Here is a 16,678-nt window from a genome sequence, read left to right on the forward strand (position 1 = left end):
ACTATGTCAATTGTTTGGGTACTACAGTCTACCATTTTTGGCTTATTTAGACACTCATCAGGATTAAATGTTCAGCAAGCAGAGCTACACTGATCATGTCAAATTTCAACAATTGCTCAAATAGTATTTTTGTAGCAAAAAGTTGCTTGGGTGGTGATCCATTTCCAGATCCTGATGTTTTCTGCCGTTTCTTTTCTTCTGTATGTGTAACATGTAATTCTTTTTAAAACAAGGGGTCATCTGAGAGGGGTAACACAGGTGACATTGTAACCCATGTTCACAGTTGGCGCTGGATTTTTCCCTTTTGGCTTGCCATCAGCAAAGTGTAAAGAACAAACCTGAAACTCAAGGAAATGATTGTTAATTAAGACTAGTATATATATATATATAGCATTATAAATGTTCATAATATCTTGTCATAAATTATTTTATGACTGTAAGAAGCAAAACACAATAATTAACAGAATTTATTCAGACTTAATTCAAACCTACATGTTACAAGGAATGTTCAGCAGTAAGTTTTAAAACAACACTATTTATAAAATATATATTAAAGTAATGGCAGTATTGGCCGCGACAAAAGGTCCACCAGGAGCTGTATTTAACCCTGACTTAACCTAGACTAGTCAACTTAAGGACTAGCAAGCATGCGCATGATGTTTGTTATCAATGTAACGAAGGACCCATATGTATGAAAATCAAAACAAATTTGTTTAAACGTGTAACCGTGGGGCCTTAATTGTCACTAGTAATTTTTTTGCAATATTTTTGAAACACTCAAAAGTTCATTTTAATTTAATTCCATATTTTTAGTCACACTATGCTGCTGTCAAGGAGTGGTAATGTAAATGACACTCTTTGCACAAGTGAACATTACAAAAAGCACATCCATATTATGTGTCCCTCCTTACATTCAGTTGACTACTGTGATCTTTGCAGGTTGTCCTGGCCCCAGGCATCCTAGCATTCACATGACCAGAAATGTTCCGTGTGTCAACCAGTGGTCTGAAATCGACGTCGCCAGTAGTATGTTTCCTTTTTGAAAATCTGCCAAATAGTGAACGAAGAAGTTCCTGCCTAAACTCTTAACTGGTTGAAGCGCTTCTTCTTTGCTGATCTGGTTGATATGGCCTTGTAAATAATATGAGCGTTCACTATAGCACAGTTGAGGCAAAACTAAAGAAATACTTCCACCACTTTTTAGAGCAACACTATATTTTGCTCTGAATTGGTTGTGTAAGTCCTCTCCATCCATAAACTTATTGTAGGCAAACACTGTGTGGGCCTGACGAAGCTGTAAGGTTGGTGTCACTATGCTGAAGAATCTTGAAGTCCCCACGGTTAGTAAGTTCTCGCGGTTTCCTCAAGTCCTTAGGAAACCCAACTCTATTAACTCTGACAGTTCCGCATGCGTATAGTCCATAGTCAAGTAGGCGCTGGAGCTGTGGCATACTTGTCAAAATGTCAAAAAAGACCCAGTGAAATGTGTTTTGGATGTGGTCTGTCAGGTTCACCACTATGTTGTAACCAAAGCTATGCTCTGTGCAGTTGTCTTGGTGACCAAAACAACTAACCGCCTAAACTTAATCATCGCTTCATCCACTGCAATCAAACGTAATAATGTATATCCATGATAAAAAGCTTCAGACACGGCAGTGATGACATCTGGGACTTTGTATAGCTTGTCGTAACCTTGGTGAACACGCCTTGGCTCGGCTGCCTGATCAGAAGCATGGAAATACTGGTTGATCTTCTGATACTGGTTACAGGTCATGGCTTGTTGAACCCCACTGTTTCCTATAAACAGATCTGCTGACCAGTACATGTCAGCTTCTGGGAGTTCATTGATGCCCATAAGAATGTTGATGCCAAGGTAAACTTTCATCTCTGGGTTGGTGACATCAACCGATTTATCATCAAAAGAATCCTGTACTGTAATCTTCCATATGGGATACGCATTTGTGTAACAAACCAGTTTCCATAGCAGTTCAAAAGGAAACATCAACCAGAAGTAATCTAAAGGTGTGGCGGTGCTTGGATCAGACCCATCTGTAAGGTTGGGTCTTGGCTGCTCAGCAAAGTCATCAACCCTAAAAAAAGAAACTAATAAATACATTTGATTAAATTGTATTGCTAAATCAAGATGTCAGAATTTTTTTTAACTTATTGAAGTATCCTCTGTCATTGCCAATGATGTTACTCTTTATAATATTATAATTTGAAAAATATAAATAATTATTAGTAATAAGTGTTGTGTTTTTCCATGCCCTGGGTTTCACCCTTGTTATTAGCTCGACTTTTTTTTTTTTTTTTTTAAAAAGTAGAGGTATTGCTATAGTCGCGGCAGCGGTGCCGGTGCCGTTGCCGTCCGCAAACTTGTACCTGGATCATAACTTTTTTGCTCACCGGAGCCGAAGGCTCAGGGTGAGCTATTAGTATCAAAGGGGGATGCTCCGTCGTCATGCGTCAACAATAGTCTTCTTCTCTGAAACTACTGGGCAGATTTACTCAGGCTGTCAACCAATTCCTATAAAACTCCTATATTTTGGGTCGAAATCCTATATTTTAAAAAACCTCCTATTTTTCCTATATTCTCCTATATTTTGAATATTTTTCCTATATTTTTTTTAAAATATATTGCCGAGGAATTCAAAAAGATTTAAATTTTGGTACTGCTTTTGGACTTTTGTATTTGACAGGTAAGAGAATGTGTATGCCTGCATCAGCATCACATTACTTATATGCTCAAGGCTGCTGAGCTCCATATAGCCATCTGCATTGTCACCATGAAAAGCAGTGCATCAGTTTGTCAACTTTATTTCAGGTGACCATTCAGATGATGGTCATGCATTGCTGTAACTTTCTGCTGATGCTGTGGTTCAATGCTAATGCAGGCTGTCCAGCATCCCTTAAATTCCTAAAAAAGTGAAAAATTCGAAGGGAATTTCTAAAAATGCCTTATTTTTTCACTGAAATTCCTAATATTTTTACTTTTGTACTAAACATACTTATAACGTGTAACCCTGTAAACATAACTCAAAGTCAACCATGGTTTGAACATTGTCAAAAATGATTTGGCCATGCTTTGCCAACTCAAAATTGATGACATTGAAATGGTTTCGTTTCAACTAAAAGTTACTTTGACTATGTCAGTAACATTGCTATTTCATAATCAAAGCATTTGTTGATAATCATGTTGACAGTTAACAGCAAAAACACTACCATATCATTGTCCTGAAACTTAAATCATAACCATAAGAGTCCACTTATTCTGGAATATTTTGACACTGTTTTGCCAACTCCAGATATCTTGAATTTTATGTTTGTTCATTTTATCCAAATTTCTGAAGTGGTCCATTTGTATCATATCATATTTGAAAATGATCATTATGAAGCTGTTGTTACAAAATCTATATTAAAAACGTGTTTAAATAGTTGTCAAAAATTAATGAACAATTTGTTTACTCACAACTCTTTTATTTAAATCTGAATGATATCAAAAAAAACATTGTAAAGTACTGAATGGGTTAACATAGACTTTGAAAAATTAATTCTTTCCCTCATACTTATTTATTCTTTTCGTATCTTTGTAGGAGAAATTGCTTATTTTGCCACAAAGTTATCAATTTCATTCAGTTCTTGTTCTTTCATTCATATTTGTTTGTTTGTTTATTTCATTTTACGCCTTTTCCCAACAGTATTTCAGTCATATAGGCGGGTAGTTTCCTAACCATCGTTCCTGGAGAGTTACACCAGTACTAGACTACCTTCCTCCGTGCTAAACTACCAAAGCATCTCCCGGGGATTGAACCCACGCCAGAGAGGTAACTGGATTAGAAGTCATCGACTCTAACCCCTCGACCACGGAGGCGGTCTTTCATTCATATGGTGCATTTTAGGAAAGGAAGACTCATATAATTAATCACACTCAAAATAATTTGGCAGTTCAGTAATATAAAGCTCATTTCCAATTACAATGTACACACATTTTGTAATTATGTGATCTAGATAAACTGCAATTGAATGGTCTGTGTGATGAACTTTTTTTATGTGCAATTCTTTGTGTTGATAAATTTATTCAAATGACTGTAATAAGGCAAATGCCTTTTTACTTTTTACCTACCTTTATAAAAAATTTCATTTGTCCATAATTATGACTCAAAAGCTGTATTGTGCAAGAATTTCACTGTGTAAGAATTCCTTTTAGACCCTTGTGGTTATAAAATTCTCAAAACATAGGAAGAACATGTTCTTTTTGACATGTTCAGCCATTTTAAAAAATATGGTTTGAACATGATTTGACTATGACCATTTCCGCAGGGGAGGCAGTTGACCAGTGAGTCCACACTGGTAGCACCTTTGCTCTATTACTCAACTAGAGCATTATTTGTGAGTTACTTTTGTGTCAAATATGCAAAGGTTAGCCCACATCATGGTCTTTTGGGACCTTAGTTTATTTAGTCATAAAATTGCAAATTTTAGCCCTAAAATTTCTTTTATGTACCCTAAAATTCCTAATTTTAGCCCTAAAATTTCTGAAATATTACCGTAAAATTCGCCCTAATTTTATGTCGGAAGGTGCTGGACAGCCTGCTAATGGTTTCCTTCACTTATAGGGTAGGCATTTTATTGTAGAAACAGCATGTGTAAAAGTAAGAATAATTTACATTTATATAAGCATTGGTAAGTTAAACAATTTAAGTTGAAAACTCCTATTTTTTTGCCTCAAAATGGTCCAAAAACTCCTATATTTCCTGCTAAAATATTCCTATATTCCTCCTATATTTTGGATAAGACCTGGTTGACAGCCTGATTTACTTCAAATTTGGTCTGTAGCATCCCTGTGACAGTCACACTTGAATTTGCTCATGTCATTCCAATTGGCCCCTTTTAGGGGTCAGCAGAGCTAAAAATAGAAAAACCTTTAACCATCTTCTACAGAACTAATGGAAGGATGATCACCAAACTTTGTCTGTAGCATTCTTGGGTAGTCTTTTATCAAGTTTGCTCATATTAATTTGATTGGCCCATTTTAGGGGTCTCTAAAGCTAAAAATAGAAAAACCTTTAAACATCTTCTTCTACAGAACTAATTGATGGATGATCACCAAACTTTGTCTGTAGCATTCTTAGGTAGTCTTTTATCAAGTTTGCTCATATTAATTTGATTGGCCCCTTTTAGGGGTCTCTAGGGCTAAAAATAGAAAAACCTTTAAACAGCTTCTCCTACAGAACTAATTGATGGATGATCACCAAACTTTGTCTGTAGCATTCTTAGGTAGTGTTTTATCAAGTTTGCTCATATTAATTTGATTGGCCCCTTTTAGGGGCCGCTAAAGCTAAAAATAGAAATACCGTTAAATGTAACTAATCGATGGATGATCACCAAACTTTGTCTGTAGCATTGTCGGGTAGTCTATTATCAAGTTTGCTAATATTATTTTGATTTGCCCCTTTTAGGGGTCTCAAGGGCTAAAAATAGAAAAACCTTTAAACATCTTCTTCTACAGAACTAATTGATGGATGATCACCAAACTTTGTCTGTAGCATTCTTGGGTAGTGTTTTATCAAGTTTGCTCAGATTAATTTGATTGGCCCCTTTAAGGGGCCACTAAAGCTAAAACTAGAAATACCGTTAAATGTCTATTTCTAGAGAACTAATCGATGGATGATCACCAAACTTGGTCTGTAGCATTGTTGGGTTGTCTATTATCAAGTTTGCTAATATTATTTTGATTGGCCCCTTTAAGGCGTCTCAAGGGCTAAAAATAGAAAAACCTTTAAACATCTTCTCCTACAGAAGTAATTGATGGATGATCACCAACTTTTGTCAACAGTATTCCAGGGTAGTGTTTTATCAAGTTTGCTAATATTAATTTGATTGGCCCCTTTTTAGGGGCCGCTAAAGCTAAAAATAGAAAAACCTTTAAACATCTCCTACTTCAGAACCAATTGATGGATGATCACCAAACTTTATCTGTAGCATTCTTGGATACTCTTTTATCAAGTTTGCTTATATTAATTTGATTGGTCCCTTTTAGGGGCCACTAAAGCTAAAAATAGAAAAAACCTTCGAACATCATTTCCTACTGAAATAATTGATAGATGATCACCAAACTTTGTAGCATTCTTAGGTAGTCTTTTATCAAGTTTGCTCATATTAATTTGATTAGCCCCGTTTAAGCTAAAGCTTAAATGCCCCAGGTCATGGCATTTCTTCAAATTATTGTTTAAACATATTCTATGCTCAAATTTAATGTTAGAATATATTGACATTCCAACACTGAAAAGCAGTTGTTTCTGGTGAGCGACTCAGGGCCATCTTGGCCCTCTTGTTTATTTCTTTGTGTATTGTCTTCAAACTTGGCCACAACAACCCTTGGGACAAGACCTTTCAGTAGACCACACTAACCTTGACCTTCATCCATAAATAACATTGACCTTCAAGGTTAAATGTCCAAATTTTGCTTGTTCATGCTGTTATTGGCTGTAACTGTTATTTTTGAATGGATTGTCTTCAAACTTGAACATTATAATCTTCAAGGATATCCCTTAAAAATAACCAGACAGACCTTGACCTTCACTCATAAATGACCTTGAATATGAAGGCCAAATTATTGAAGTTTTCATTTTTTTGGCTATTATTAGCTATAACTTTGTTATTTTTGAATGGATTGTCTTCAAACTTGAACACAATAATCTTCAAGGATAACACTTAAAAATAAACAGACAGACCTTGACCTTCACTCATTAATGACCTTGACCTTTTCATTGTTTTTGCTGTAACTGGCTGTAACTTTGCTATTATTGAAGGGATCAACTTCATCTATAACAGAACATACATACTTAAGAACAAGACCTTGTCACCAGCACGTGACACCACCAGCACATGACTTCACCAGCACATGACTTCACCATGTGACTGGACGTGACTCCACCTCATGACACCACCACGTGACACCACCAAGTAAACTCCACCACGTGACTTCACCATGTGACTCCACCATGTGACACCACCAGATGACTCCAACACGTGACTCCACCACGTGACACCACCACGTGACTCCACCATGTGACTCCACCACGTGATTCCACCACGTGACTCCACCGCGTGACTCCACCACCTGTTTACATGCAGATACTTTGAAGGTATTGTAGATTTGATTTGATTTTATGAGCCGTGTAATACATTTGTTATTTTGTAACACATTACCTTCAAGTGAAATGTCTTGAAGATTTTGTCCTTGATATTTGCTGATTTTCCCATTTTCCATCGCCATAAGCACATGTGCCACTTTAGTTTTCTCGATGATAGAACTTTGAAGACGATACACATCTGTGTGAATGTTGACATTGTGTCCCATGTGATCGGCAACCATTTTTAATTCTGCCCCTGACATATCGAGAATCTGTTCCAACATTAAAAGAACAGTTACAACTTTTTACCTCCTTATTAATAATTGTAATTTGTGCTTAGCAGTTATATTTTATTGTTATAAAACGCGATAGTTTCATAACATCACTTACCTGTGTTGTTGTCGCCAGATACCTTCGCATTTCTCTTGTTCGTATTCTACTTGGTTCCTGTAATCCTGGACATTCCTTTGCGATTATTCTCATTGCAGTGCAGCCATCAATTGGGGTGTTGTCGCTTTGCCTTAGAGGAATAACAGTTTATAAAATCAGGAATATGTTCTTATCGAAATAAGGATTTAAAGAAAATTACGTTTATATCAACATATGCTAGTTTCATCTTTCTCTCTGCTATATTCAAAATCAGTGATACATTCTTCAATGCATATTATATGTATACATTTAACAATAGAGTAACAAAAGCGTAGAATTTTATCATTTTAATGATACAACACATCATAATTTTGCAATTAACAATTACCTGCAGAACAAAAATTCATTGGTACTATTCCGAGTCCTCTGTAGGTATTTCAATGCATCAATCATGTCTGGTGTTAGAAGTACACAAACTTTCCGGAGACCTCTGGTAGACTTGCCACGCACTTCACTTTCATTCTGAAATAGACATGTTGTCATTGCACAAAATAGTATTTAAATTTAAGCACTAACTTGTTGGGGGGGGGACTTTCTCATTAAATTATTTGATAAATATTTAGATGTCAGATTTTTCGTTTACTGAAATAAAAAAGTACTAGTGACAAACCGTTTTGAGAGAATCTTCTCCGACATATCCAGAGAGTTTTATATCTCACTGTCCACTTCGTCGTTTTGTTCCGCCTGCAGAAAGTCGGACACTTTCATTTCAGAAACTTCTGCAATTCTCCGTTTGTTGAACATCGCGATCCTTACAATCGTCATTCGTGCTGCTCTTTCCCACTCGCTTCTTGTTGGATTCTGAATATTTGTTATCAGCTTCAACTCTTTTTCCATCCATTCTTTAACCTTAATAAGGTCTGATGTCAATGGAATTCTTGCTGGCTTGTTGATATGTCTCATCTTGCCTTCTTTTTGCTACAGGCGAGACTCTGTTATTCCAATGAGCGCTGTATAATTCTTTAAAATCACGCGCTTTGTTTATAATTTGGGTATTTTCCTCCTGAATTCCAATACTTCCTTTTAGCAACGCTATATGTTTAAAGTAGTGGCCAAGTGCAAGGGCTAACTGTGGAGAATCGCATTCTAACGCTAGACTTTTACTAGCGTCAACTACTTTCAAAAAATTTCTCCCATTTATGAATTCTGATAGAGGACTTAGGACTTCAGTATCCTGATGCAACCTTTTCAGTAGCCTCCCTACGGTTCTAACTAATTTGTTCTTGCATTATCTATATTTTTTAGGTCCTTCACTCTTTGTTCACTTTCTTCCCCTAAGCGATGAATCATAGACTTGGCAAATTCTTGTATAAGTTGATCATTTTTACAAAGGATTGGGATTCCTGGATTTGCTTTTGTTTCTTTCATCCTGGCAAAAAATGCTTCCAACGAAGCGTCTTCTTCGTTAAGCTTCTTTAGAAATGGAGAAAGCATCATTTTTGCATCACGGCAATAATTCTTCATAAAAGGCTGTTTTTGCTTTGGTTTTAATCGACAATTATTGATATGAAGCCATAGGGTTTCTCTTACATAGAATCCAAAGCAATATTCACATGGCAAAAAGTCTGATGCAACATATTTGTCTCTCTGTTTGATGTTGGGTCTTCTTGCGACAACCAATTGTCCCTCACCGTTTTCGATTACCTGTAAAGTAAAAGAACAAAATTTAAATATTAGCGGTAGCTTTTTAGAATATCTGGAAAAACGTCAAGTATTGGCTCAAGGTAAAAAACACCTACTTTTACATTATGTTCAAAGTTTCCTCTGTTTTCAAGTTCTATCAGCAGAGTTTTCCGCGCCTCTGATTCCGGTGAAGAAAGTATGATTTTTTAGCTCACCTGTCACAAAGTGACAGGGTGAGCTTTTGTGATCGCTTTTCGTCCGGCGTCGGTCCGTCCGTCGTCCGTAAACTTTTACTTTAAATGACATCTCCTCATAAACCACTAAGCCAATTTCATCCAAACTTCACAGGAATGTTCCTTTGGTGGTCACCTTTAAAAATTGTTCAAAGAATTTAATTCCATGCAGAACTCTGGTTGCCATGGCAACCGAAAGAGAAAACTTTAAATATCTTCTTTTAAAAAACCCTAAGAGTTAGAGCTTAGATATTCTAATTAAGAACCCAAAGAGCTAGAGCTAAGATATTTAGCATGAAACGTCTTCTATTGGGTGTCTACCAAGTTTGTTCAAATAAAAGCCCTGGCGTCAAAATTGGCCCCGCCCAAGGGGGTCTTTGATTTTCCCTATATGCTTATAGTAAAAACTTTAAAAAAATTCTTTTAAAGAACCCAAAGAGCTAGAGCTAAGATATTTAGCATGAAACATCTTCTAATGAGTGTCTACCAAGTTTGTTCAAATAAAAGCCCTGGGGTCAAAATTGGCCCAGTCCCAGGGGTCATTGATTTTCCCTATATACATATAGAGTAAAAACTTAAAAATCTTCTTTTAAAAAACCCAAAGAGCTAGAACTAAGATATTTAGCATGGCACATCTTCTAATTGGTGTCTACCAAATTTGTTCAAATAAAAGCCCTGGGGTCAAAATTGGCCCCGCCCCAGGGGTCATTGATTTTTCCTATATACATATAGAGTAAAAACTTAAAAATCTTCTATTAAAGAACCCTAAGAGCTAGAGCTAAGATATTTAGCATGAAACATGTTCTAATGGATGTTTACCAAGTTTGTTCAAATAAAAGCCCTTGGGTCAAAATTGGCCCTGCCCTAGGGGGTCATTGATTTTCCCTATATAATGCACATGGTAATTAAAAACTTAAAAATCTTCTTTTAAAGAACCCAAAGAGCTAGACCTAAGATATTAAGCATGAAACATCTTTTAATGAGTGTCTATCACGATTGTTCAAATCAAAGCCCTGGGGTCAAAATTGGCCCCACCCCAGGGGGTCATTGATTTTCCCTATATGCATATAGTAAAAACTTAAAAAAATCTTCTTCTAAAAAACCCAGAGCTAGAGCTAAGATATTTAGCATGAAACATCTTCTAATGGGTGTCTACCAAGTTTGTTCAAATAAAAGCCCTGGGGTCAAAATTGGCCCCGCCCCAGGGGGTCTTTGATTTTCCCTATATGCTTATAGTAAAAACTTAAAAAAAATTCTTTTAAAGAACCCAAAGAGCTAGAGCTAAGATATTTAGCATTAAACATCTTCTAATGAGTGTCTACCAAGTTTGTTCAAATAAAAGCCCTGGGGTCAAAATTGGCCCAGCCCCAGGGGTCATTGATTTTCCCTATATACATGTTGTAAAAACTTAAAAAAAATTCTAATTAAGAACCCAAAGAGCTAGAGCTAAGATATTTAACATGACACATCTTCTAATTGGTGTCTACCAAGTTTGTTCAAATAAAAGCCCTGGGGTCAAAATTGGCCCCGCCCCAGGGGTCATTGATTTTCCCTATATACATATAGAGTAAAAACTTAAAAATCTTCTATTAAAGAACCCTAAGAGCTAGAGCTAAGATATTAAGCATGAAACATGTTCTAATGGATGTTTACCAAGTTTGTTCAAATAAAAGCCCTTGGGTCAAAATTGGCCCTGCCCTAGGGGGTCATTGATTTTCCCTATATTGCATATAGTAATTAAAAACTTAAAAATCTTCTTTTAAAGAACCAAAAGAGCTAAGATATTTAGCATGAAACATGTTCTAATGGGTTTCTACCAAGTTTGTTCAAATAAAAGCCCTTGGGTTAAAATTGGCCCTGCCAGGGGGAGGGGGGGCAAAAGTCATTGTTTTTCATTATTTGTGTCTAGTAAAAACTTAACATCATGAAACATCTTCTAATGGGTGTCTTCCAAGTTTGTTCAAATAAAAGCCCTTTGGTTTAAACTGGCCCTGGGGGCTTATGTACAGGTGAGCGACCCCAGGGCCATCATGGCCCTCTTGTTTAAATTGTGTGAGCACTTATTTAAATGAACCTTAACAAACAATACAAATATGCATGTAAGGCATGTCATCTTACATTAAGAAACAACACTGATTAGATATTTTGAGTCAATAGATCCTACGTTTCAATATAAAGGAAAATTGTTAGAAACGGAGAAAATAAATAAAAAAAAGCAAAATAAAATAACTAAAGTTAATTATCTTACCTTATTCTGAGGAATATTTTACTCCTTTGCTTTTGCACCACTTCCTGATAATTTCTGCCTCCTGTGGCAGCTCAAACTTCAGTGTAAGTTCACTGGTTGTGAAAGCCATTTTTTCGCTTTCGGCTTTCTCTGTGGCGGCTTTGACCGCCTCCAAAGTTTCAAATTTTATAGCCGACGACATTGTATAATGAGAGCTAGACTACAAATGAACCTTTATCGTTTGTTTAACAAACAAAAAAGCACACGTGTCCTCTGTAAATAATGAGGAAAGTGATAAAGGTCATAGAAAGCATTGTTTACACCAAGCAAAACACTTGTTTGGTTTATGTACCTCTCATTAGTGAAAAATTTTGTAAATTTTGTGCAAAAAGAAATTTGAAGCGAATAAAATGTACAAAACATCAGTCAACCACATTAACTATTCAAATTCAAGCTAGGCGCATTTAAAATTTAATGACAAGGAAATAAAAACTTATAAACACAACTTGATTAATTAACCTTTAATCTGCTGAATTTCTTAAATGGAATAATCCACCTTCCATTTTCGGAACTGTTCATTATCATTTTTAGGGATATCAATATGAGAACTTTATTTACAAGAATTTATTTGTTTGTTTATTTCAGTCTCATTCACTTAATACATACATTACGGCAATGTATACATGTTAACAAAATAAAACAAATAATATAATTATAAAACTTAAATGACCATTCTAAAAAGAATTATAAAAGACTTATATTTCTTTAATTACTACATGAATTATAATACCACATATATTAAATGTATATAAAATGAATAATAATGATAATTGTAACAGCGACACATTCAGCTGGTACGAAATATAAGAACAATGTCTTTCATTAGATATATCGGAAGAAAATGTGTGGTTTTTAACAATTCAGATCCAGAAATAACTGAGCATGAGAATCAGGATAAACAAACAGGGGCGTATCGCATGAGTAAAAATATAAAATGAACAGCATAGCTTAAGCAAAATCTTGCTAAAATGTTTTTGATCAAGATAAGCTTAGACAGGAGAAAATGAGGTGGAGCTCGATCCTGCCTCGGAGTTTATAATTACTCATATTAAATCCCATATCAGTGTCTCAATCCGTTTGTTGCAATTGTGCAACATCCAAGTATTTTTTATACGCCCGTTTGAAAAACGGACGCCCGTTTGAATTATTATGGGAACGCCCCTGGCGGGCGGGCGGGCGTTCGGCGTCCAATTTTGTCCGGAGCATATCTCCTACATGTATGGAGGGATTTTAATGAAACTTCATAGAAATGTTCACCACTATGAGGAGCAGTGTCGCGCACATGAACCAGGTCAAAGGTCAAGGTCACACTTAGAGCTCATTGAAAAATGCTTGTCCGGAGCAAAACTTCCACATGTATAGAGGGATTTCAATATTACTTGGCACAAATGTTCACCATTGTGAGGCGGAGTGTCGCGCGCAAGATTCAGGTCCTTGCGGCCAAGGTCAAGGTCACACATAGAGGTCAAAGTTCAGATAAAAATATGAGGATGTGTATATGAACCATTTAGTCATCATTTATTGAGGGATTGTAACACAAATGGTCATTATGAAGACTATGGCTGTGATACATATAATTTAGGTCAATATATACAAGGTCAAGGTCACTAAAGATGATGAAATGTCCAGATTGTGTCCGGAGCATATCTCCTACACGCATGGAGGGATTTTAATGAAATTTCATAGAAATGTTCACCATTATGAGAAGCCATGTCACGCACATGAACTAGGTCTCTAGGTCAAAGGTCAAGGTCACACTTACCCAGCCAGCACACCGTAATCGGTCCGATATCTATCCGATATGTCCTCCATATCGGTCGTTAACGATATCGGCCCAGTATCATTTTGTCCATCGGCATTTGATCGGTCCGATATCGGTGTTAAGACTTCATCGGTCCACTATCGATCCAGTATCGGCATATTTTATACTGGCCATACCTGAAACATTACAGCTTTAATATCCAAAAGAAAAAAAATATAAAATCCGTACACTTCACATATATTTATTCATCCAAGAAAATCGTAAAATCATCTGTAACAATAGTAATACTGATCAATTTGGCATACTGGAATCGTTCAAAAATAAAACAAAAACAAATGACTAGCTTAAATACTGACCTGGCACTTATTCTTTGAATGGTCATTTATAAACTAGAGCTGTCAAAAGACGGTGCACAACAATTCATGTATACTGTATAGTATAAATTCATATATATGAATTGACTATCAGAATAAATTATAAATACACAGAAGTAACAATACAAAAATGTACTTAAGACTAAAAACAATGCAAGTTGATTCGACTAGTGTATGAGCATTTTTGACTATTATGCAACAGAATTTGGCACAAAAAAAACAATAAAAGGAAACAAATGGGAACAGTAACAACTAAATTTACCAAATTAAAAATTGTACATGTATGTAAAACATGTTTAACACGTTCAAAAATAAAACAAAAACAAATGACTAGCTTAAATACTGACCTGGCACTTATTCTTTGAATGGTCATTTATAAACTAGAGCTGTCAAAAGACGGTGCACAACAATTCATGTATACTGTATAGTATAAATTCATATATGAATTGACTATCAGAATAAATTATAAATACACAGAAGTAACAATACAAAAATATACTTAAGACTAAAAACAATGCAAGTTGATTCGACTAGTGTATGAGCATTTTTGACTATTATGCAACAGAATTTGGCACAAAAAAAACAATAAAAGGAAACAAATGGGAACAGTAACAACTAAATTTACCAAATTAAAAATTGTACATGTATGTAAAACATGTTTAACACACATACCAACCAAGGGTTAGAAATCTTTCATATTTAACTCAAGTGTGTACAAATTCAAGTGTTATATTATTACGTAAACATTGTTTAAAAATACATATACTACTATTGTTTATCATTTTAATTTGAATGAATACAATATGAATTTCTTCTTATTTGAATGACAAGTTATCAATGGAATGTAATTCAAACGCTAAATCCTGAAGGATGTGATCCAGAATTCCCTATGATCAGGAACTGCTTGACGGGCTATAGCTGAATCACTGATGAAAAATATTGTCATATTGCTGTCAAGTTCATAAATCAGAAAATTATTCCACGTGCTCCGAGTCATTATTTGCTCCTTTCATCCGCTTCTTTCTTTCACCATCCCTGTCTGAAGCATTGCGGAGCCAGTCCTTAATAAAAAATTCGGTGTCATGGGAACTTGACTCTGGGAAGTTCCTTTTGACAGCTCCTGTAAAATACAGAGCACATATTTGATAAACATGTATGTACTAGCTAGAAATAATATAATTTGTAACGTATAACTTATCTGAGAAAATCATTTTCATACAACATGTAGCATAATTAAAAAGTACAATTATGTGCAACCACTCTGTCTAGTTTAAATGACACCAAAGCTTTGGTATGGTCCGATATTTTTGGCCATTTCATTTGGAAAACCTGTTCCGGTTAGGTGGTTTTCTGCTTACATTTATAAGTGCATGATTGAACGGGAAACCAGCTGAAATCGTGCCAATCGCAACTTTTCGGCCTTTTCCGTCACTCTTCGGATTAATGATAATAGCCGATGTACTTCCGATTACAATCGTGACAATTCGGGCGATTCCGTCATACTGCGGAATCAGACGGAAGTAATATTACGGAAATCTAAGCTATTTTAGTTACTTCGGTAATCCCAGTTTGTTTATATAAATAGGATTCGTATTTTTACTTGATTTATTGATTTAAACCGTAATAAATTATAAACGAAATTGTTCCGTTTCAATTCTTTTTCAAGACGCCAAAGTTAGTTTCTTTTATAATTGTTTTTTGTCTGTATTAGTTTAACACAATAGAGGATGTTGACTGTAGTAGTATTCCGTCTTCAAAGGGTGGTCCAAATCACACAGTGCATGATCGAGTTATATTTAGATCTACTGAAATTGGTGAGGTAATCTAAAAATAGCCCATGCATATCATTAACCTTACCACGTGATGATTTATAGATAGCGCATCGTATCTGGGAACATGCTTATTAATTAAATGAAATGTGCACACTTGTTTCCTTTCAGTATGATAGATCTTCACGTTAGTATTTTTACGATTGATTATTTTCTTTAATAGTTTTATACAATAGAGAATAGATTTCAAATCGTTTTGACAAAAATATTCGTTTTTACAAAAATAAAAACAAATAAATATGTTGGGATGAAGGCACAACTGTGCAAGCCTTTCCTTTTAAAAGGAAACTTTATTCCATATCGGCACATCTCCAAGGTCATATTGACAGTGACATTTGCTGTAAGTTTGTTATGACATTCACCCTAAAATTGTCTATAACTATAATAACTTGTATACAACCTGTATTTTTTTTATGGTAACGGTGTTTGAATATCGTTAAAGGTTTACAAAGTTTACCGAATAGTTATCGAGTGACAATTCAATGTTGACAGACTTTAATAGTATCATGAGATACGCACAGAAGTAAATTGATGTGAACAGCATTGTTCATAAGTTAATCAAAATATACAATACTTTTATTCAATCTCTAATAACTATAATACGAATAGTTGTTGTTGTTTGTTTTTACGCCCTTTCAACAATTTTTCAGTTATTGGGCGGTCAGTTTCCTAAACATCTTTCCTGGAAATAACCAGTACCAGACCCCTACCCCTCCGTGCCAAACTGACAAATCGCGTCCCCCGCTGGGATTCGAACCCACGCCGGAGAGGTCTATTGGATCGTTCAAAACAATATTTCTTAGAATTCCAACATTATCATTTACAAGAAAGCAGGTGTTGCCTTGTGATGTAGAGAAAAAGATGTCAGGAAAATGGATTTCTTTGAACTGGGAAACTGTCATATGGTTAAACCTTCTCAGCAGTGGTCCATTAGCATGGGCTTTTTTCAATATGCCTTCTTTTTCAGAAACTTTAGCATCAGCAAAAAGGTTTCCTTTACTTTCA

The 16,678-nt window shown here is 35.4% G+C and overlaps 1 protein-coding gene across 1 annotated transcript; it reads right to left on the minus strand.

Moving 5' to 3' along the window:
- Window positions 1-6,910: 6,910 nt before the first annotated feature.
- On the minus strand, window positions 6,911-8,022 carry LOC132745398 (uncharacterized). Its single transcript, XM_060734311.1, has 3 exons — window positions 7,894-8,022; window positions 7,527-7,656; window positions 6,911-7,408 (listed from the first exon to the last, which is right to left on the minus strand). The coding sequence occupies exons 1-3, from the start codon at window positions 7,956-7,958 to the stop codon at window positions 6,911-6,913; spliced, it is 693 nt and encodes a 230-aa protein (XP_060590294.1). The 5' UTR covers window positions 7,959-8,022.
- Between the last annotated feature and the right edge of the window lie 8,656 nt (window positions 8,023-16,678).

The sequence above is a fragment of the Ruditapes philippinarum genome, unplaced genomic scaffold, assembly GCF_026571515.1.
Source record: "Ruditapes philippinarum isolate M1 unplaced genomic scaffold, ASM2657151v2 ctg2328_1_1_1_1, whole genome shotgun sequence".
Taxonomy (NCBI): Eukaryota; Metazoa; Mollusca; class Bivalvia; order Venerida; family Veneridae; genus Ruditapes; species Ruditapes philippinarum.